This window comes from Oncorhynchus keta, chromosome 32 (assembly GCF_023373465.1).
Source record: "Oncorhynchus keta strain PuntledgeMale-10-30-2019 chromosome 32, Oket_V2, whole genome shotgun sequence".
Taxonomy (NCBI): Eukaryota; Metazoa; Chordata; class Actinopteri; order Salmoniformes; family Salmonidae; genus Oncorhynchus; species Oncorhynchus keta.
In genome coordinates, this window is record NC_068452.1 from 4353342 (window position 1) to 4376586 (window position 23245).

General features: G+C 42.2%; 2 protein-coding genes across 7 annotated transcripts in view; both read right to left on the reverse strand.

Moving 5' to 3' along the window:
* Positions 1-14885, reverse strand: part of LOC118380977 (mitochondrial Rho GTPase 1-A-like) — a 36165-nt gene extending 21280 nt beyond the window's left edge. For all 3 annotated transcript variants that reach the window (XM_052490395.1, XM_052490394.1, XM_035767931.2), the window contains exons 1-7: positions 14494-14885; positions 4845-4903; positions 4506-4587; positions 3928-3971; positions 3774-3827; positions 3602-3654; positions 2830-2938 (exon numbers count right to left, since the gene is read on the reverse strand). In XM_052490395.1, the coding sequence (XP_052346355.1) occupies positions 2830-2938; positions 3602-3654; positions 3774-3827; positions 3928-3971; positions 4506-4587; positions 4845-4903; positions 14494-14530 (438 nt within the window). In that variant the 5' untranslated portion in view covers positions 14531-14885. The remainder of the gene's footprint in view (positions 1-2829; positions 2939-3601; positions 3655-3773; positions 3828-3927; positions 3972-4505; positions 4588-4844; positions 4904-14493) is intronic.
* A 92-nt stretch (positions 14886-14977) lies between these two features.
* On the reverse strand, positions 14978-18410 carry LOC118380978 (tripartite motif-containing protein 65-like). 4 transcript variants are annotated; one of them, XM_035767934.1, is made up of 5 exons: positions 18116-18410; positions 17465-17663; positions 17122-17223; positions 16857-16995; positions 14978-15667 (listed from the first exon to the last, which is right to left on the reverse strand). In XM_035767934.1, exons 2-5 carry the CDS (start codon positions 17654-17656, stop codon positions 15108-15110), a joined length of 993 nt encoding a protein of 330 aa, XP_035623827.1. In that variant the 5' UTR covers positions 17657-17663; positions 18116-18410; the 3' UTR covers positions 14978-15107. The 4 variants fall into 4 exon arrangements, with proteins under 4 accessions (XP_035623827.1, XP_035623828.1, XP_035623826.1 ...); XM_035767935.1 differs by lacking the exon at positions 17465-17663; XM_035767933.1 differs by lacking the exon at positions 18116-18410 and having other exon boundaries at positions 14978-15664; positions 17465-18109.
* Between the last annotated feature and the right edge of the window lie 4835 nt (positions 18411-23245).

The following is a 23245-nucleotide window of genomic DNA, read 5'->3' on the forward strand; positions in this document are numbered from 1 at the left end:
TGACTGTGATTGGGAGTCCCATAGGGAAGCGGACAATTGGCCCAGCGTTTCTCTCCCTCTAAAAACAGAAATAAATGTTTTGGCATTAACAAATATTATTTTGGCCTTTATTCAGATTACAATCACTCACTTTCGTGACTCACTCATTCATGGCTTTGGATCAAAATAAATAAGTACCAACACTCTTTCTGATAGTCTTTAATAAATAAATGTTTTGGTTATCCTGACTTGGACACCATGTACAGTATTATAATTGCCCATTATGGGCTGTTAGCAGAACAATATACCTTTACCAACACCTCTCTGTGTTGGTGGAGCAGCTGTCTAAGACACTGCATCACAGAGCAAAATGCGTTACTCATGAGGCAATTTTGGCTTTAATTTAGAATCCTCCAATCCTCAATATAAAATTATTAGCGGAGAGTCACGTCATATTTTTCCGATATACTGTAGGTCTACCGTAGGTGACATGAGTCTCACTAGTGTTGAGTAATGTGCTGTTAAAAGTGGTGTAGGTCTTATTTATTTAAAGACCATATTGAAGTTAGAAGCAATAGGACTTGAAGCAATAGCCTACAACTATTTTAGCACCATTTCGTGCTGCTCTGAAACAAGCATGGGGACTGATCTTAATAAATCAATGAGATTTTATTTTCACTGAATCTCCGTTTGGGTATTGGTTAGACTACAATTAGGATGTAGAAATGTTATGCTCTTAGTGTAACCTTTAACTAGGCAAGTCAATTAAGAAGAAATTCTTATTTACATGAACAGCCTACTCCTTCCTCCCCGTCTGAGAATTGAACCCCGGGTCTCCCAAGTGCCTGCACGACACGGGATTCTTTAGCTAAATAGCCCAGTACTGTGCCTACTCCCGACAGTCACGTTGTATAGCGCCATATTTTCCGTACCATCTTAACGGAAACCTAGAGGGTTTTTTGTTTTTCTTGGAATAGAAACACCGTAATATTAATCTAATTAATTAAGCAACATTTCTTAAGATCAGTCCAATATACTAAGTTCTTACAAAAACAGGTTTGAAATTCTCTAGTACTGCCACTATTGAAGGCTATCAAATACTTCTTAAAGATGCCCTCTGGTGGTCAAACTAGCACTAACTAGCATTAATGGTGACAGTGGATGACACTTACAGTGGGGAGAACAAGTATTTGATACACTGCCGATTTTGCAGGTTTCCCTACTTGCAAAGCATGTAGAGGTCTGTAATTTTTACATTTTACATTTCAACTGTGAGAGACGGAATCTAAAACAAAAATCTAGAAAATCACATTGTATGATTTTTAAGTAATTAATTAGCATTTTATTGCAAGACATAAGTATTTGATACATCAGACCTTCTCCAGATCCTTCAGGTTTCGGGGCTGTCGATGGGCAATACGGACTTTCAGCTCCCTCCAAAGATGTTCTATTGGGTTCAGGTCTGGAGACTGGCTAGGCCACTCCAGGACCTTGAAATGCTTCTTACGGAGCCACTCCTTAGTTGCCCTGGCTGTGTGTTTCGGGTCGTTGTCATGCTGGAAGACCCAGCCACGACCCATCTTCAATGCTCTTACTGAGGGAAGGAGGTTGTTGGCCAAGATCTCACGATACATGGCCCCATCCATCCTCCCCTCAATACGGTGCAGTCGTCCTGTCCCCTTTGCAGAAAAGCATCCCCAAAGAATGATGTTTCCACCTCCATGCTTCACGGTTGGGATGGTGTTCTTGGGGTAGAACTCATCCTTCGTCTTCCTCCAAACACGGCGGGTGGAGTTTAGACCAAAAAGCTCTATTTTTGTCTCATCAGACCACATGACCTTCTCCCATTCCTCCTCTGGATCATCCAGATGGTCGTTGGCAAACTTCAGACGGGCCTGGACATGTGCTGGCTTGAGCAGGGGAACCTTGCGTGTGCTGCAGGATTTTAATCCATGACGGCGTAGTGTGTTACTAATGGTCATCTTTACGACTGTGGTCCCAGCTCTCTTCAGGTCATTGACCAGGTCCTGCCGTGTAGTTCTGGAGTGATCCCTCACCTTCCTCATGATCATTGATGCCCCACGAGGTGAGAACTTGCATGGCGCACCAGACCGGGGGTGATTGACCGTCATCTTGAACTTCTTCCATTTTCTAATAATTGCGCCAACAGTTGTTGCCTTCTCACCAAGCTGCTTGCCTATTGTCCTGTAGCCCATCCCAGCCTTGTGCAGGTCTACAATTTCATCCCTAATGTCCTTACACAGCTCTCTGGTCTTGGCCATTGTGGAGAGGTTGGAGTCTGTTTGATTGAGTGTGTGGACGGGTGTCTTTTATACAGGTAACGAGTTCAAACAGGTGCAATTAATACAGGTAATGAGTAGACAACAGGAGGGCTTCTTAAAGAAAAACTAACAGATCTGTGAGAGCCAGAATTCTTACTGGTTGGTAGGTGATCAAATACTTATGTCATGCAATAAAATACAAATGAACTTAAAAATCATACAATGTGATTTTCTGGATTTTTGTTTTAGATTCCGTCTCTCACAGTTGAAGTGTACCTATGATAAAAAAAATTGCAGACCTCTACATGCTTTGTAAGTAGGAAAACCTGCAAAATCGGCAGTGTATCAAGTACTTGTTCTCCCCACTGTAAATAACGTGCCATAGAATTCTGTGGCACTATGCAAGCAGTGTGCTGCAACCTTTAAAGGACGAACCACTGTAGGTCAGTGGCTTTTACCCAGCAGTCTCTATGCAATATTTGGCGACGCATCACTACTCTGGGGTAGTGAAGTCACGGTGCTACAACACAGTGGGTGACTCAGTACAGAAGCCCTCTGGCAGTCTCACCTCCACACATGTCTCTATCTCAGTGTACTGGTTCATGACGGGCAGGATGGTCTCCATGCTGCTGTGTTCCACCAGGTCAGACTTGTTCCCGACCAGGATGACAGGAACCCTATAGGGGGAGGGGGGGACAGAGAGAAAGGTTGTAAATGGTTGATTGGATTGCTTTGAAATAGAGTTATTTATTAGGTCTTAAAGCTGTACATTCAGGGCTGTTTTCCCAATCCAGACGTCAAATCATGCAATTGTAGTGTGTGAGAGTTTTGTATTCTGGTGAAGTCTCCCTCGGAAAATACATGCAGTTCTGATCTCAATTGCACTTCCTAGAAATAATATTATCAAGTGGTGGGTCTGCATGCATGAAGCTAGGCTCATCATGACTTGTACTTCTAGACTGCTGTTCTTCTGAGAAAATGTGTCAATTTGCTGAAATGACTCATTGTGAAAAGCATGGACTTGTGTCTATGACACGTGCCCATCTCCTCTTTCAAAACTTTAGGAAAACATCCATGCATATATCATGTATTTAGGAGAAAACACATTCATGTAACTGCATGTAGAGTGTCTTTTACAGTGACCCAGCTGGGTGAAACCTGGTAGTGGTTGAATATTGCAACACACCACATTGGATACCACTACTACACTGCAACCCCCATACTCTTCATGTTATAGGTCATTAAGACGATAGCGTAACCATTGCAAAGCTCATGCAGGAACTGGGCTACATACGAACCACCCATAAGAACCACTACTAAACCTAGACTGTATCCCTCACCTGCTGTCCTTGTCTGTATTGTCATTTATAAGTGGAATCCAATGGCTGGTCACCTAAAGGAAAACAAGATGGTGAAGATACAACATTACAAAAAAAGCAAACATGAGTGTGAACTGGCTGATATCATAACATAATGTGCATACAGTACTTCAAGTACTATGGCTAAACTCACCTTCTCAATGGACTTCTTGTTGTTGACGGCGTACACTATGCAAATCACATTGGCCTGTAAAAGGGAGCGACAATCATTACAATCTGGACTCGGCAGTAGTCTCAAATCTCGACACACATCTTTCTACAATACTGAACATTGATTCTAATATTACCTTCGATATCTCTGAAGACAACTGCTCATCTGTTTGTTCCGCCTCTGCGAGTTAAAGCATGCAGTTAGTGATTTACAGGACAGTATTATTGTAGTAGTTCGGTGTACATGGCTTGAATGTACAATAACATACACCCATGGTTTGCATAGTACAACAGAGATAAGGTACACATTATACGTGGCTCACAGCAGCTCACAGATCACTGCACCTGTACATAGCCCATCTATAATTAGCCCAAACAACTACTTCTTCCCCTACTGTATTTATTTTGCTACTTTGCACACTCATCTACTGTCAAATCTACCATTCCAGTGTTTTAATTGCTATATTGTATTTACTTCGCCACCATCGCCTTTACCTCCCTTATCTCACCTCATTTGCTCACATTGTATATAGACTTATTTTTCTACTGTATGTTTGTTTTACTCCATGTGTAACTGTGTTGTTGTATGTGTCGAACTGCTTTGCTTTATCTTGGCCAGGTCGCAGTTGTAAATGAGAACTTGTTCTCAACTTGCCTACCTGGTTAAATAAAAGGTGAAATTAAAAAAATATAGCTACACTGTTAGTTACAGTACCTGAGTAGTCTACTATGTGTGTAGGAACTCTCTCTGGGGTGACGTCTGCCGGTATGGTGATCTCTTCAGCCCGGTAGGGCACCTGTTACAAGGAACCAACCAAGGATGACCATCATAAAAAGACACCAATGGGATACTCCAAGCGTACATTCTACATGCATGTATAACTGTTTATTAGTACTACTGCTGATCATCAAGATGTGCATCTCCCACGGGGAGTTATCCATCTACCCGATACAACTCAAAGCACTCTGAGAAAAGTGCTTCCTAGGCTGAATAGACATTCTTACTAAATCTATTTACTAAACACAGAGGTTCCAGGAAGCTTATTTTACGTACCACCTGTGGGAACTCCTCGCTGACCAGGGACATGATCAGGGAAGTCTTCCCCACCTTGGCTGTCGGGGGGAGACAAAGAGGAAGTCATATAGGCTGTGTGTCCCGCCTGGCAATGAGACTCTTTTCAATTCTAGATTTGGCAGAGGGAGAGGCAATTTGCTCAGCCTCACTTTATATTGCATTATTATCGTGTGCATGTAAAGTAACTGTTTCAGAGTTGCAGCCTGTCATGCATTCGTTTCTCTGCACACTTCAAACAGCATGAAGAGATAGGCTTGCCTTGTACAAATTGGCAGTCTGTCTCTGTGCTTCACACACACACACACACACACACACACACACACACACACACACACACACACACACACACAAGGTGAGAGAACATTTCACTGCAGCAGCATCACTATCCCTGGTCTCCTACACCAAGTTGCCTCTCAAATCTAAGACATGAGCATTGGGAATGGGCCAGAGAGAGCTACTTGACAGCTTACTAAATCCCAATAGGGATTTGCTTTAGAAGGGAAGGGAATTGAATTTGGCAAACGTGAAAGATAGAGCCCTGGGTCCCTGTATAAACAATAGGAGTGCATTTGGAAAGTATTCAGACCCCTTTACTTTTTCCACATTTTATTACGTTACAACCTTATTCTAAAATTGATTAAATACTTTTTTCCCCCTCATCAATCTACACATAATACCCCATAATGACAAAGCAAAAACGGGCTTTTAGAAAAGTTTGCAAATGTATTAAAGATAAACTGAAATATCACAGTTGAAGTCAGAAGTTTACATACACGTAGGTTGGAGTCATTAAAACCTGTTTTTCAACCACTCCACAAATTTCTTGTTATCAAACTATAGTTTTGGCAAGTCGGTTAGGACATGTACTTTGTGCATAACACAAGTAACTTTTCCAACAATTGTTGACAGACAGATTATTTTACTTAAAATTCACTGTATCACAATTCCATTGGGTCAGAAGTTTACATACAATAAGTTGACTGTGCCTTTAAACAGCTTGGAAAATTCAAGGAAATGTTGTCATGGATTTAGAATCTTCTGATAGGCTAATTGACATCATTTGAGTCAATTGGAGGTGTACCTGTGGATGTATTTCAAGGCCTACCTTCAAATTAGGTGCCTCTTTGCTTGACATCATGGGAAAATCAAAAGAAATCTGCCAAGACCTCAGAAAAAAAGTGTATACCTCCAGTCTGGTTCATCCTTGGGAGCAATTTCCAAACGCCTGAAGGTACCACGTTCATCTGTACAAACAATAGTATGCAAGTATAAACACCATGGGACCACACAGCAGTCTTACCGCTCAGAAAGGATACAGGTTCTGTCTCCTAGAGATGAACGTACTTTGGTGTGAAAAGTGCAAATCAAACCCAGAACAGCAGCAAAGGACCTTGTGAAGATGCTGGAGGAAACAGGTACAAAAGTATCTATATCCACAGTAAAACAAGTCCTATATCGACATAACCTGAAAGGCCGCTCAGCAAGGAAGAAGCCACTGCTCCAAAACGACCATTAAAAAGCCAGACTAAGGTTTGCAACTGCATGTGAATATATTGAAGCAACATCTCAAGACATCAGTCAGAAAGTTAAAGCTTGGTCGCAAATGGGTCTTCCAAAAATGGACAATGACACCAAGCATACTTCCAAAGTTGTGGCAAAATGGCTTAAGAACAACAAAGTCAAATCAAATCAAATTCTATTTGTCACATACACATGGTTAGCAGATGTTAATGCGAGTGTAGCGAAATGCTGGTGCTTCTAGTTCCGACAATGCAGTAATAACCAACTAGTAATCTACCCCTAGCAATTCCACAACTACTACCTTATACACACAAGTGTAAAGGGATAAAGAATATGTACATAAAGATATATGAATGAGTGATGGTACAGAACGGCATAGGCAAGATGCAGTAGATGGTATAGAGTACGGTATATACATATGAGATGAGTAATGTAGGGTATGTAAACATTCTATTAAGTGGCATTGTTTAAAGTGGCTAGTGATACATTTTCCATCAATTTCCATCAATTCCATTATTGAAGTGGCTGGAGTTGAGTCAGTATGTTGGCAGTAGCCACTCAATGTTAGTGGTGGCTGTTTAACAGTCTGATGGCCTTGAGATAGAAACTGTTTTTCAGTCTCTCGGTCCCAGCTTTGATGCACCTGTACTGACCTCGCCTTCTGGATGATAGCGGGGTGAACAGGCAGTGTCTCGGGTGGTTGTTGTCCTTGATGATCTTTATGGCCTTCCTGTAACATTGGGTGGTGTAGGTGTCCTGGAGGGCAGGTAGTTTGCCCCCAGTGATGCGTTGTGCAGACCTTACTACCATCTGGAGAGCCTCACGGTTGCGAGCGGAGCAGTTGCCATACCAGGCGGTGATACAGCCCGACAGGATGCTCTCGATTGTGCATCTGTAGAAGTTTGTGAGTGCTTTTGGTGACAAGCCGAATTTCTTCAGCCTCCTGAGGTCGAAGAGGCGCTGCTGGGCCTTCTTCACAACGCTGTCTGTGTGGGTTGACCAATTCAGTTTGTCCTTAATGTGTACGCCGAGGAACTTAACTTTCCACCACTGTACCGTCGATGTGGAAAGGGAGGTGCTCCCTCCCTTTCCTGAAGTCCACAATCATCTCCTTAGTTTTGTTGACGTTGAGTGTGAGGTTGTTTTCCTGACACCACACTCCGAGGGCCCTCACCTTCTCCCTGTAGGCAGTCTTGTCATTGTTGGTAATCAAGCCTACCACTGTAGTGTCGTCCACAAACAGGGAGTACAGGAGAAGGCTCAGAACATACCCTTGTGGGGCCCCAGTGTTGAGGATCTTTGGGGTGGAGATGTTGTTACCTACCCTCACTACCTGGGGGCGGCCCGTCAGGAAGTCCAGTACCCAGTTGCACAGGGTGGGGTCGAGACCCAGGGTCTCGAGCTTGATGACGAGTTTGGAGGGTACTATGGTGTTAAATGCTGAGCTGTAGTTGATGAACAGCATTCTCACATAGGTATTCCTCTTGTCCAGATGGGTTAGGGCAGTGTGCAGTGTGGTTGCGATTGCGTCGTCTTTGGGGCGGTAAGCAAAGTGGAGTGTGTTAGGTAGGGTGGAGGTGATATGGTCCTTGACTAATCTCTCAAAGCACTTCATGATGACGGAAGTATTACACAGCGTATTCGTCAATGTTGTTGTTGGACGCAATGCGGAATATATCCCAATCCACGTGATCGAAGCAGTCTTGAAGCGTGGAATCAGATTGTTCGGACCAGCGTTGAACAGACCTGAGCGAGGGAGCTTCTTGTTTTAGTTTCTGTCTGTAGGCTGGAAGCAACAAAATGGAGTCGTGGTCAGCTTTTCCGAGAGGAGGGCAAGGGGAAAATATGCGTCGCGGAAGTTAGAATAACAATGATCCAGGGTTTTACCAGCCCTGGTAGCACAATCAATATGCTGATAGAATTCAGGGAGTCTTGTTTTCAGATTAGCCTGGTTAAAATCCCCAGCTACAATGAATGCAGCCTCAGGATGTGTGGTTTCCAGTTTACATAGAGTCAAATAGAGTTTGTTCAGGGCCATCAATGTGTCTGCTTGGGGGGGAATATATACGGCTGTGATTATAATCGAAGAGAATTCCCTTGGTAGATAATGCGGTCGACATTTGATAGTGAGAAATTCTAAGTCAGGTGAACAGAAGGACTTGAGTTCCTGTATGTTGTTATGATCACACCATGTTTCGTTAATCATAAGGCATACCCCCCCGCCCCTCTTCTTACCAGAAAGATGCTTGTTTCTGTCGGCGCGATGCGTGAAGAAACCAGCTGGCTGCACCGACTCTGTTCGCGTCTCTCGAGTGAGCCATGTTTCCGTGAAGCAAAGAACGTTACAGTCTCTGATGTCTCTCTGGAATGCTACCCTTGCTCGGATTTCATCAACCTTGTTGTCAAGAGACTGGACATTGGCGAGTAGCATGCTAGGGAGTGGTGCGCGATGTGCCCGTCTCCGGAGCCTGACCAGAAGACCGCTTCGTTTGCCCCTTTTACGGCGACGTTGTTTAGGGTTGACGGGTGGGATCCGATCCATTGTCCTGGGTGGAAGGCAAAACACAGGATCCGCTTCGGGAGAGTCATATTCCTGGTCGTAATGATGGTGAGTTGACGTTGCTCTTATATTCAGTAGTTCCTGACTGTATGTAATGAAACCTAAGATTACCTGGGGTACCAATGTAAGAAATAACACATAAAAAAAACAATACTGCATAGTTTCCTAGGAACGCGAAGCGGGGCGGCCATCTCTGTCGGCGCCGGACGTAGTAATAAAGTCAAGGTATTGGAGTGGCCATCACAAAGCCCTGACCTCAATCCCATAGAAAATTTGTGGGCAGAACTGAAAAAGCATGTGCGAGCAAGGAGGCCTACAAACCGGACTCAGTTACATCAGCTACAATGTGATTTTCTGGATTTTTTTTCTCATTTTGTCTGTCATAGTTGAAGTGTACCTATGATGAAAATTACAGGCCTCTCTCATTGTTTTAAGTGGGAGAACTTGCACAATTGGTGGCTGACTAAATACTTTTTTGCCCCACTGTAATTGTCAGATTAGGATAGAAAACACTCTAAAAAGTTTCCAAAACTGTCAAAATATTGTCTGTGAATATAACAGAACTGATATTGCAGGCGAAAACCTGAGGAAAATCCAACAAGGAAGTGCCTAAGAGAAACGAATCTCCCTGTTCCATTGCATGCCTTCCCTCCATTTAAAGGGATATCAACCAGATTCCTTTCCCTATGGCTTCCACATGGTGTGAACAGTTTTTAGACATAGTTTCAGGCTTTTATTCTGAAAAGAGAGCGAGAAGGATCACATCACGTCCGTGGATGGCTGGGTGCCAGCAGTTTTGCATGCGCAACAGCTTGGTCCGGTTGAAATATTATTGATTATTTATTATTGGATTGATTATAAAAAAAAGTTTGACATGTTTCTACGAACTTTATGGATACTATTTGGAATTTGTGTCTGCCCGTCATGACCTGCACGAGCCTGTTGATTTCTGAAGGTTTTTGGATGTAAAAAAAATATTTTTCGAACAAAAGGAACATTTATTTTGTAACTAGGAGTCTCGTGAGTGCAAACATCCGAAGATCAAAGGTAAGCAATTCATTTTATTGGCTTTCATGACCAGTCTACTTTGCTGCTGTCCTTACATAAACGCTTGGATAGCTTTTGCTGTAAAGCTTTTTTGAAATCTGACATGCCAGGTGGATTAAAAACAAGCTAAGCAGTGTTTTGCTATATTGCACTTGTGACTTCATGAAAATTAAATATTTTTTGTAATTTAATTTGAATTTGGCGCTCTGCAATTCAGCGGATGTTGACGAAAATGATCCCGCTAACGTGATGGGTGCGCCAAGAAGTTAAAGGCAATGCTATCAAATACTAATTGAGTGTAACTTCTGACCCACTGGGAATGTGGTGAAATAAATAAAAGCTGAAATAAATCACTCTCTCTACCATTATTCTGATATTTCACATTCTTTAAATAAAGTGGTGAGCCTAACTGACCTATGACAGGGAATCTTTTGATCAAATGTCAGTAATTGTGAAAAACTGAGTTTAAATGTATTTGGCTAAGGTGTATGTAAACTTCCGACTTCACCTGTAAGTATTCAGACCCTTTACTCAGTACTTTGTTGAAGCACCTTTGGCAGCAATTAGAGCTTTGAGTCTTCTTGGTTATGACCCTAAAGCTTGGCACACCTGTATTTGGGGAGTTTCTCCCATTCTTCTCTGCAGATCCTATCAAGCTCTGTATGGGGAGCGTTGCTGCACAGCTATTTTCAGGTCTCTCCAGAGATGTTTGATCAGGTTCAAGTCCGGGCTCTGGCTGGGCCAATCAAGGACATTCAGAGACTTGTCCCGAAGCCACTCCTGCGTTGTCTTGGCTGTGTGATTAGGGTCGTTGTCCTGTTGGAAGGTAAACCTTTGCCCCAGTCTGAGGTCCTGAGCGCTCTAGAGCAGGTTTTCATCAAGGATCTCCCATGTACTTTGCACCGGTCATCTTTGCCTAGATCCTGACTAGTCTCCCAGTCCCTGCCGCTGAAAAACATCCCCACAGCATGATGCTTCACCGTAGGGATGGTGCCAGGTTTCCTCCAGACGTGATGCATGGCATTCAAGCCAAAGAGTTCAATCTTGGTTTCATCACACCAGAGAATCTGGTTTCTCATGGTCTGAGTGTTTAGGTGCCTTTTGGCAAACTCCAAGCGGGCGGTCATGTGCCTTTTACTAATGAGTGGCTTCCGTCTGGCCACTCTACCATAAAGGTCTAATTGGTGGAGTGCTGCAGAGATGGGAAAACCTTCCAGAAGGACAACCATTTCCACAGAGGAACTCTGGAGCTCTGTCAGAGTGACCATCGGGTTCTTGGTCACCTCCCTAACCAAGGCCCTTCTCCCCTGATTGATCAGCTTGGCCGGGTGGCCAGCTCTAGGAAGAGTCTTGGTGGCCACTGTGTTCTTGGGGACCTTCCATGCTGCAGAAATGTTTTGGTACTCTTCCCCAGATCTGTGCCTCAACACAATCATGTCTCAGAGCTCTACGGATAATTCCTTTGGCCTCATAGCATGGTTTTTGCTCTGACATGCACTGTTAACTGTGGTGTAGACAGGCGTGTACCTTTCCAAATCATATCCAATCAATTGAATTTAAACACAGGCGGACTCCAATCAAGTTGTAGAAACATATAATCTCCATTCCATAATCAATGGAAACAGGTTGCACCTGAGCTCAATTTCAATGCAAAGGGTCTGAATACTTATGTAAATAAGGTGTTTTTTATTTTTAATAAATTTGCTAACATTTCTAAAAACCTGTTTTCATTTTGTCATTATTGGGTATTCTGTGGAGATTGCTGATAATGTTTTATTTAATCCATTTTACAATAAGGCTGTAACCTAACAAAAAGTGGAAAAAGCCTAGGGGTCTTAATACTTTCCGAAGGCACTGTATAAGAAACCCTGTTATTAGGATAAGAGCGTCTGCTAAATGACTTAAATGTAAATGTAAATGTAGAGAGAATCATACACATTGCCAAAAGTATGTGGACACCTGCTTGTCGAACATCTCATTCCAAAATCATGGGCATTAATACGGAATTGCTCCCCCCCGCTGCTGCTATAACGGCCTCCACTCTTTTGGGAAGGCTTTCCACTATATGTTGGAACATTGCTGCGGGGACTTGCTTCCATTCAGCCACAAGAGCATTAGTGTTCGATGCGGTTGAGGTCAGGGATCTGCGCAGGCCAGTCAAGTTCTTCCACACCGATCTCGACAAACCATTTCTGTATGGACCTCGCTTTGTGCACAGGGGCATTGTCATGCTGAAAAAGAAAAGGGCCTTCCCCAAACTGTTGCCACAGAGTTGGAAGGGAATCATGCTCAGATCAAAGATTTTGAAAAACGTATTTGTTATTCAAATTAAAAGCCCAATGTATACTTGCCTTTGTTTAATGATTTAACTCCTACCGCTTGTTGGACATTTATTTTGAAGGCATGTATAAATAACTGCACGAGGACAGACAGTGAATGACAGGCTGACACATCACAGTTACAAATAGTAGCTAGCTAGAAATAGCGCAAACATTTTTTTTCAAAGAAAAGTAGACAATGACTGTAGAGTGTACATTGACAAAGCCTTCAAGGGAAAAGTACTCCTCCTGACCCACCAAGTAGAAGCCAACAATCTCACCCACCTTCCAACACTACTAGTCTGTTCCCTATCAGATGACCAGCAGGAGAAGTTACGTTATACATCGCTGCTGCGCGATTTGAAAAGTGAGTTCTGGTCGTTTTGAGGATTTCAAAGTGTTGGAAAATGACATGCTGTTGATTTCCTCTCCTTTCACCTTCAATGTGGATAACGCTCCCACTGCCCTGCAACTTGAGCTTATCGATCTTCAGTCTGATGCAGTGATTGGAGAACTATTCAGAACAATGTCACTGACGAGGTTCTATGAATCTCTTGATGAACAAAACCTTCCGAAGATTAGGAGTCATGCTCAGAAGGTGTTTGTACTGTTTGGGTCAACCTCTGTATGTGAACAGACATTTTCAGTGATGAAATATACAAGTCAAGGCGGCACAGATCATCTCTTACCGACTCTCACCTCTGAGCCATCCTGCGCATAGCAAGGTCAGAAACTATACCTGACTTCACTGTTCTAGTCAAAGCCCATCAGAGACTCCACTCCTCACACTGATTGAGTAGTTTAAATGTAATGTTGAGCTCTCACTCTCGTGTTTTTGTGCATACCCGTTAACAAGAGTTCTGTCCGTGGTGCTGAATGCACAGTGTACTTTTCCCTCCGTGTAGTTCATTGCATGTTTAATAATGAAAATACCTACCAAAAGGAGAACATGAATGTGGTTTATGTCTGTGCATGTTAAAAAAGTTAAGTAGCATATCTGGATGTGATTTACAGTAGATATATCTGTCAACAGTCATACACATGATGTATAATCCTGTAATATGATTCTGGTATGCAATGGCAAAAATATATTCTAATGTTGCCCTGCATGGAAAATAATCCCCAGGACTGGTCTAGAATGTCATTTTATGCTGTAGCGTTAAGATTTCCCTTCACTGGAACTCCATAGCCCAAACCATGAAAAACAGCCCCAGACCATTATTCCTCCTCCACCAAACTTTACAGTTGGCACTACCCAGATTCGACCGTGGGACTGCCAGATGGTGATTTATCACTCCAGAGAACACGTTTCCACTGCTTCATAGTCCAATGGTGGCGAGCTTTATACCAGTCCAGTCGACGCTTGGTATTGCGCATGGTGATCTTAGGCTTGTGTGCGGCTGCTCGGCCATGGAAACCCCTTTCATGAAGCTCCCGACAAACAGCTCTTGTGCCGACATTGCTTGCAGAGGCAGTTTGGAACACGGTAGTGAGTGTTGCAACTGAGGACAGAAGATGTTCACGCTCTTCAACCCTCGGCGGTCCCGTGCTGAGAGCTTGTGTGGCCTACCACTTCAGAATAGGCCATTCTACTGCCAATGTTTGTCTATGGAGATTGTATGGCTGTGTGCTTGATTTTATTCACCTGTCAGCAAAGGGTGTGGCTGAAATAACCAAATCCACTCATTTGAAGGGGTGTCCACATAAGCTACATGGCCAAGAGTATCTTTAAAGTGGACAGATGCTGCCTAGGTGAGTCAGAGTGAATGTTTTGAACACATCAACTAAAGCTGACATTTAGCTAGAGCAAATTGCTTCGATAGCAAAGGAAATCCATGCTTTCATAGGACAAACATGTCATGTGGACAGGCAGTCAACATCAAATTCAGATGGTAAATAGCCAATGTGAACTGGATCTAAACATCAAATGGCTTAGGATACTAGCTAGATAACTATGTTATGACACTACTAGTAGTGTAGTTAATTAACATCATGGTGTGTGGTAGTGTAACGTTCGCTTTAAAACTGGATGAACCTAGTGGAACACAGCTAGCTAGATAACTTTACTCCTCCCGAGTCCTTTCATCAGCATCACGCGCTCCTCCAGCTGTCTGTCATGCATGCAGGTTCGGGCTCGACAGTAAAACATAACTACAAAGTAGACCAAAACAAATCCACTTACGCTCTCCCACCAGTAATATTCTGACGTCCTTCCGCATCTTCACCACTGTTGAAGACCAACTCTGCAAATTCGTTCATGAAATCATTTATGCTCTCGTGTGGTTGAATTACAGCCAGCCAGCGTTCAGCTATCTGGCCTGGCTTACGTTTGCATTTTCCCAGTTGAGCTTCACCAACATAAACCTAACTGACACCGCGCTGCGTTCGTAGTAAATACCCTGCACTGAACGATATTAACGAACGGCTCCTTTGAAACAATTAACCTCTCAGACATAAATCTTAGATGCTCCTGTCGACAGTGATATTATTAGTCATTCTTCTGCACGCAAACTTGAATGATACGACCGCGCAAGCTAGCCTGAACCTGAAGTTACGACCCGCCTCCAACGAGGCGCGCGAGGGGACAAATATTGTACAGCTACTACAACAACGCAAAACTCCATACATTCTTTGGGTGAAATAAAAAAGCAACATACAAACATATAGGTGATTGTCATTTTATTTTGACATCTAATAGGAATATTGTGCTAAATATATTCATTACTAAAAAATTGTTTTTATTTATCTCATTGATAAACAGACAACTCTTTATGTTGTCCCCATCCTCACATCACCTTATGACACCCAAGGAGGAAAGGACAGAGCATTGTTTAGCTTCAGCCCAAACAGCCAGAAGACTGGCCTCACTGGCTCTGTGAATCCCTCCTCCACACAATGCAGCAGAGTCTGACTGTCAGACAGGCTATAAAACAACAAGATCCCATTCGTCACATCCAGAGCCAGTCTAACAATACTGGGGCAGCCATGTTTGATAAACACCCCTATGTTATCGTGCCAGTAGCACAGCTTGTCCCTGCTCCACTCCAGGCACCAGGAGTTGGCTGTGCGACCCAGCTGATCTCTGCGGCCAATGCTGGGGTAGGAAACCCCGACAGCCCAGCCCACGCTCGCCGACGTATCCACGTCCCAATAGTGGCAGCCTTCTCTGAACTCCTGCTCCGCCATCCACTGGCTGATGTCAAAGCGGCCGTCGTGGCATGCAGAGGACGTCCTCTTGGTCACCACTTTATGCTCATTGGGTAGGAAGGTCAGGCACCTGTGGCCCTGGGCTGGGTTGAAGGTGAGCCAGGAGAAGCTGGCCCCAGGCAGGGGATGGGGTGGAGGGGCGAAGCCTGCTGACAGACATGGCCAGATATGGACAAAATGTTAGCTTGAAGTCATTAGATGAATGTACTAAAGTTTTCAGCCTATTGTATATGACCATGATGGAGAAAAGTACCTAACTGTCATACTTGAGTAAAAGTAAAGATACCTTAAAGGAAAATTTCACCCAAAAACTATATTTTGGTATTTGTTTCATTAGTTCATTGTTGACAAAGTCCGGCAATGTTTTGCTTGTCAGCAAATACAGAAATCATCCCTGTATGATGCATTTTGCAAATACCAAAAGATAGTTTTTGGGTGGAGTTTTCCTTTAATAAAAAATTACTGAAGTAAAAGTGAAAGTCACCCAGTAAAATACTACTTGAGTAAAAGTCTAATTATTTGGTTTTAAATATACTGAAGTATCAAAATTAATAGTAATTGCTAAAATATACTTTAGTATCAAAAGTAAAAGTATAAATCATGTCAAATTCTTTATATTAAGCCAACTAGACATCACAATTTTTTTGTTTTTAAATTACGGATAGCTAGGGGCACACTCCAACGTCATTTACAAACAAAGTATGTGTTTAGCGAGTCCACCAGATCAGAGGCAGTAGGGATGACCTGGTTTGTTTTCTTGATAAATGTGTGAATTCGACCATTTTCCTGTCCTGCTAGTATTTTTATTCAAGTACTTTACACCACTGGTATCTGATGTACTCTAATCAAATCAAAATCAAATAAAATGTATTTATATAGCCCTTCGTACATCAGCTGATATCTCAAAGTGCTGTACAGAAACCCAGCCTAAAACCCCAAACAAGCAAGCAACGCAGGTGTAGAAGCACGGTGGCTAGGAAAAACTCCCTAGAAAGGCCAAAACTGAGGAAGAAACCTAGAGAGGAACCAGGCTATGTGGGGTGGCCAGTCCTCTTCTGGCTGTGTGTGGAGATTATAACAGAACATGGCCAAGATGTTCAAATGTTCATAAATGACCAGCATGGTCGAATAACAATAAGGCAGAACAGTTGAAACTGGAGCAGCAGCACAGTCAGGTGGACTGGGGACACAGATATCGTTGAATGGCTAAACTGTATATAGGCTACCCCATCTAGTGGTTGATTGGTGAAAATAGCACATTATATTTAGAGTATTCAGTACATTATAAGGAGTAATATTCAAATGAGGCTCGAGAATAGGACAAATTCTACAGTCTACCTTCAGCACTGTATCTGTCATTTGAGGGAGGGGAGATGGGCAACTCCTGAACCCGGCCATCATGGGAGGCTGTTACATCAGGACACCGGTCATCTGTCACTTCTGAGCTTGTGTCATTTATAACAACAGGGTCCTCCATCTATATGACAAGATAACACAACACAGGAGCATGAAAATTATCTTTAAAAAATATAATCTTTAAAAAAGAATACCGACTAAGGAGGAAGTTGTAGCCTACTGTAAATACTGTATCGGGAAAGTTTACCTGTTGCTGTTGTATAGTACCTCTTAGCTCAGATGGTCTGTTGACATCAGTCTGTTGTGAGTGTGAGGCCACACATTCTTCAGCTTTATCCTTATTGAAGTCCTGACAATTATATAATGTAATATCATATAATACAATTAAACTATTTATACTATTTGATAACTAGTATAAAGTTATTTACAGTTGTGCACTTGTTTATGGTAAAATATAAAAAGTGAATCCTCCAACCTGATTCATTCCTATTTAAAATAGCGTGTTATTATGTAGCGACGTTGATCGTGACAGGAGTCAATAAGCCTAGTCTGTTCATTTTAAATATATATATATATATATAATAACTTACTGCTTCCATTTCATGTCCTTTTGTACATTCTTCAGTGGATGCAAAACGTTTATGGTTGTAATGAACATCCACGATGTTACAAAGTGTAACATTTTTATACAGTTTAGAACCTGGTTGAATTCTTCCTCTGCAATCGGGACAATCCTTCTTCGTCTTCGCTCTTCCACGTAGACAATCCTCTAAACATTTCATGCAATAACTGTGGCCACAAGTTAAAGTCACTGGATCAGTGAAAATGTCAAGGCATATTGAACATGTGAGATATTTTCCTATATCTGTAAGAAGTTCTTCAAGTAGTAACGCCATTGCGGTTCGATGTGTGCAGGCTGGAATGCCTGAATTGAAACCGAAAGTACAGTAAAACGGGATTTCCCTCTCAAAGAACAAATACATGTATCTAATTCATGAAAAACACCTAATTAACGATCTCTCTCTTTCTGTGTGTGTGTTTGAAAGCAGGGAAATATAGTGTGTGTGTCTCTGTGTGTGTGTCTTGAGGCTGATGCTCATTGCTGAGAGGTGTAATGAGAATATGTCAATGAATGCAACTGTAGGCTTGTCGTGTATAACGTCTGTTGGTTGTATTATAATTGTAAAAAAAATTAGACACTTTCCAAGTCTGCCATTTTTCTGGTTAATATATTCACTCACCTCAAAACTGTCTATAACCAGAAAAAGCTGTCCTACTGAAAGCATGGTTGCATTGCCACCTGATTCATTGTTTTGCCCAACCTGGTATTCTCAAGTGTACGATGTGCAGATCACCATCCTTTTTTTCTTTTAAAGGTTCAGCGGAGTCAAAAACGCGATTTAAATGTTTTATATATATTTCCACAATAAATGGTTGGAGTATAAAATTGTGCAGGTGTGAAAATTTAAATAATGCCCCTTCAGTGTAAGAGCTGTTTTAAAAGACCGCCTGCAATTTCTACCTGTTTTGGTGGGATGGAGTTTTGGCCTGGCTAGTGACGTCACCAAACGGTAAACGAGTTAATAGACCAATAAATAAGACAGTTCCAAACTCTCTGCCAATAACAGGTCGTTTTCAGTTTTCTTCTCCTACTCAGGCCACTCCTAGCATAATTGTTGCATAATTGTTTAAAAAAAACGTTTTAATTGAAACAATTATAATAAGGCACATAACTGTTATCAGAAATTATTTGATATTGTGAAAAGGTCTTACGTTGGACCTTTAAGATAATCAGAGTGGTCTTACATTGGACCTTTAAGATAATCAGAGTGGTCTTACATTGGACCTTTAAGATAATCAGAGTGGTCTTACATTGGACCTTTAAGATAATCAGAGTGGTCTTACATTGGACCTTTAAGGTAATCAGAGTGGTCTTACATTGGACCTTTAAGATAATCAGAGTGGTCTTACGTTGGACCTTTAAGATAATCAGAGTGGTCTTACATTGGACCTTTAAGATAATCAGTGGTCTTACGTTGGACCTTTAAGGTAATCAGAGTGGTCTTACATTGGACCTTTAAGATAATCAGAGTGGTCTTACATTGGACCTTTAAGATAATCAGAGTGGTCTTACGTTGGACCTTTAAGATAATCAGAGTGGTCTTACATTGGACCTTTAAGATAATCAGAGTTCTCTTACATTGGACCTTTAAGGTAATCAGAGTGGTCTTACATTGGACCTTTAAGATAATCAGAGTGGTCTTACATTGGACCTTTAAGGTAATCAGAGTGGTCTTACATTGGACCTTTAAGGTAATCAGAGTGGTCTTACATTGGACCTTTAAGGTAATCAGAGTGGTCTTACATTGGACCTTTAAGATAATCAGAGTGGTCTTACATTGGACCTTTAAGATAATCAGAGTGGTCTTACATTGGACCTTTAAGATAATCAGAGTGGTCTTACATTGGACCTTTAAGGTAATCAGAGTGGTCTTACATTGGACCTTTAAGGTAATCAGAGTGGTCTTACGTTGGACCTTTAAGATAATCAGAGTGGTCTTACATTGGACCTTTAAGATAATCAGAGTGGTCTTACATTGGACCTTTAAGGTAATCAGAGTGGTCTTACGTTGGACCTTTAAGATAATCAGAGTGGTCTTACGTTGGACCTTTAAGATAATCAGAGTGGTCTTACGTTGGACCTTTAAGATAATCAGAGTGGTCTTACATTGGACCTTTAAGATAATCAGAGTTGTCTTACGTTGGACCTTTAAGATAATCAGAGTGGTCTTACATTGGACCTTTAAGATAATCAGAGTGGTCTTACGTTGGACCTTTAAGATAATCAGAGTGGTCTTACATTGGACCTTTAAGATAATCAGAGTGGTCTTACATTGGACCTTTAAGATAATCAGAGTGGTCTTACATTGGACCTTTAAGATAATCAGAGTGGTCTTACGTTGGACCTTTAAGATAATCAGAGTGGTCTTACATTGGACCTTTAAGATAATCAGAGTGGTCTTACATTGGACCTTTAAGATAATCAGAGTGGTCTTACATTGGACCTTTAAGATAATCAGAGTGGTCTTACATTGGACCTTTAAGATAATCAGAGTGGTCTTACATTGGACCTTTAAGATAATCAGAGTGGTCTTACATTGGACCTTTAAGATAATCAGAGTGGTCTTACATTGATTTATTGACGAGTACTGAAGTTGAACTGCTAAACCCCCACATTTGTGGTTGCATTCTATGACATTTGATGATAATTCCATGTCTGTAAAGTGACTATGAAAGTGACCCTCAGTAGACATAATTATATTGTGGTTACAATGGAGATTCAAAACACATTCAAATGAAATGCAACAAAAAGTTTACTGAAAACCAAAATAGATTGGTTCGGGGTGGGGGCAGGTCAGGTTGGGATGGGGGGGTTGGAGTGTGAAGAAGGATGAAGAAAGGAGATGAGAAACAGAAGCATCGTGGTGGGTGACTTCAGCAGTGAGGCTCTCAACCACCTGGATGTCCTCCATAATTCATTTCATTTAACAATAATCCTCCCACCGGGATTTCAGCAAAAACACAGAATATATTGAAAGTTCCAGGAATTTTACAACCCAAGTTGCACCATTGTTCTGCCCTTCTGGCAGCTTTATGGGCCTTGCACAGCTGGTGAGCAATCAGCCCTTTATTACTCACCAACTCCCAATCAGCGCCAATTAGTCCTGGCCAGAGAACCCGTCGAGACCTGGCACATCCAGCAGATGGAGCCATCGCCTCGTGACTAATACACTGTCTGTCACCAGGCCTCGACAAGTCTCCCCCTGGTGGCTGACCTGCTGTACGCCACACGACAGAACCTGAAAGGCAGCTCGGCAAGGAAGAAGCCACATCTCCGAAACCGCCATAAAACTGCACACGGGGACAAACATCATACTGTTTGGAGAAATATCCTCTGGTCTGATGAAACAAAAATAGAACTGTTTAGCCATAATGACCATCGTTATGTTTGGAGGAAATAGGGGGAGACTTGCAAGCCAAAGAAACGCCTCCCAACCGTGAAGCACGGGGAGCATCATGTTGTGGGGGTCCTTTGCTGCAGGAGGGACTGGTGCACTTCACAAAATAGATGGCATCACAAGGAAGGGAAATTAAGGGGTATATATATGGGACCAACAATCTCAAGACGTCTGTCAGGAAGTTAAAGCTTGGTCGCAAATGGGTCTTCCAAATTGACAATGACCCCGAGCATACTTCCAAAGTTGTGGCAAAATAGCTTAAGGACAACAAAGTCAAGGTACTGGAGTGGCCAGCACAAAGCCCTGACCTCAATCCCATAGAAAATGTGTGGGCAGAACTGAAAGGTGTGTGCGAGCAAGGAGGCCTACAAACCTGATTCAGTTACACCAGCTCTGTCAGGAGGAATGGGCCAAAATTCACCCAACTTATTGTGGAAGGCTACCCCAAGCGTTTGACCCAAGTTAAACCATTTAAATGCAATGCTACCAAATACTAATTGAGTGTAACTTCTGACCCACTGGGAATGTGATGAAAGAAATAAAACCTGAAATAAATCATTCTCTCTACTAATTATTCTGACATTTCACATTCTTAAAATAAAGTGGTGATCCTAACTGACCTAAGACAGGGAATTTAGAGTGATGGACTGTCCCATCCCGTAGCCTCAGAAATTGATTAGTCCACTGAGACAGGCGCGAATCACATGGGTGTCTTGTGTACCATGAAAAGAAAAATACAGTACCAGTCAAATGTTTGGACACCTACTTATTCAAGGGTTTTTCTTTATTTTGACTTTTTTATACTGTGTCGAATAATATTGAAGACATCAAAACTATAAAATAACACATACGGAATCATGTATTAACCAAAAAGTGTTAAACAAATAAAAAATATATTTTATATGTGAGATTCTTCAAAGTAGCCACCATTTGCCTTGATGACAGCTTTGCACAGTCTTGGCATTCTCTCAACCAGCTTCATGAGGTAGTCACCTGAAATGCATTTCAATTAACAGTTGTGCCTTGTTAAAATTTAATTTATGGAATTTCTTTCCTTCTCAATGCATTTAAGTCAATCAGTTGTTTTGTGACAAGGTAGGGTGGGTATACACTTGATAGCCCTATTTGGTAAAATACCAAGTCCATATTATGGCAAGAACAGCTCATATAAGCAAAGAGAAATGACAGTTCATCATTACTTTAAAACAAGAAGGTCAGTCAATCTGGAAAATGTAAAGAACTTTGAACTGAGGCAGTCGCAAAAACTATCAAGCACTTTGATGAAACTGGCTTTCATGAGGACTGCCACAGGAAAGGAAGACCCAGAGTTACCTCTGCGGGAGAGGATAGGTTATTATAACTTATAATAACTGCACCTCAGATTGCAGCCCAAATAAATGCTTCACCGCGTTCAAGTAACAGACACATCTCAACATCAACTGTTCAGAGGAGACTGAGTGAATCAGGCCTTCATGGTCGAATTGAGTGCTGCATCAGATGACCTGGCCTCCACAATCACCCAACCTTTTAATTTTTTTATTTCACCTTTATTTTACCAGGTAAGCTAGCAAAGCAGTGCGACACAAACAACAACACAGAGTTAAACATGGAATAAACAAGAGTTGGTTTTTCTAGCGTTTAAGAGCAGTTGGAGGCCACGGAAGGAGTGCTGTATGGCATTGAAGCTTGTTTGGAGGTTAGTTAACACAGCGTCCAAATAAGGGCCAGAAGTATACAGAATGGTGTCGTCTGCGTTGAGGTGGATCAGGGAATCACCCGCAGCAAGAGCGACATCATTGATATATACAGAGAAAAGAGTCGGTCTGAGAATTGAACCCTGTGGTACCCCCATAGAGACTGCCAGCGGTCCGGACAACAGACCCTCCGATTTGACACACTGAACTCTGTCTGCAAAGTAGTTGGTGAACCAGGCGAGGAAGTCATATGAGAAACCAAGGCTATTGAGTCTGCCAATAAGAATACGGTGATTGAGAGTCAAAAGCCTTGAAGACGGCTGTACAGTACTGTCTTTTATCGATGACGGTTATGATATCATTTAGTACCTTGAGCGTGGCTGACGTGCACCCGTGACCAGCTCGGAAACCGGATTGCACAGTGGAGAAGGTACGGTGGGATTCGAAATGGTCAGTGATCTGTTTATTAACTTGGCTTTCGAAGAATCTAGAGAGGCAGGGCAGGATGGATATAAATCTATAACAGTTTGGGTCTAGAGTGTCACCCCCTTTGAAGAGGGGGATGACCGCAGCAGCTTTCCAATCTTTAGGGATCTCGGGCGATACGAAAGAGAGGTTGAACAGACTGGTAATAGGGGTTGCAACAATGGCAGCAGAT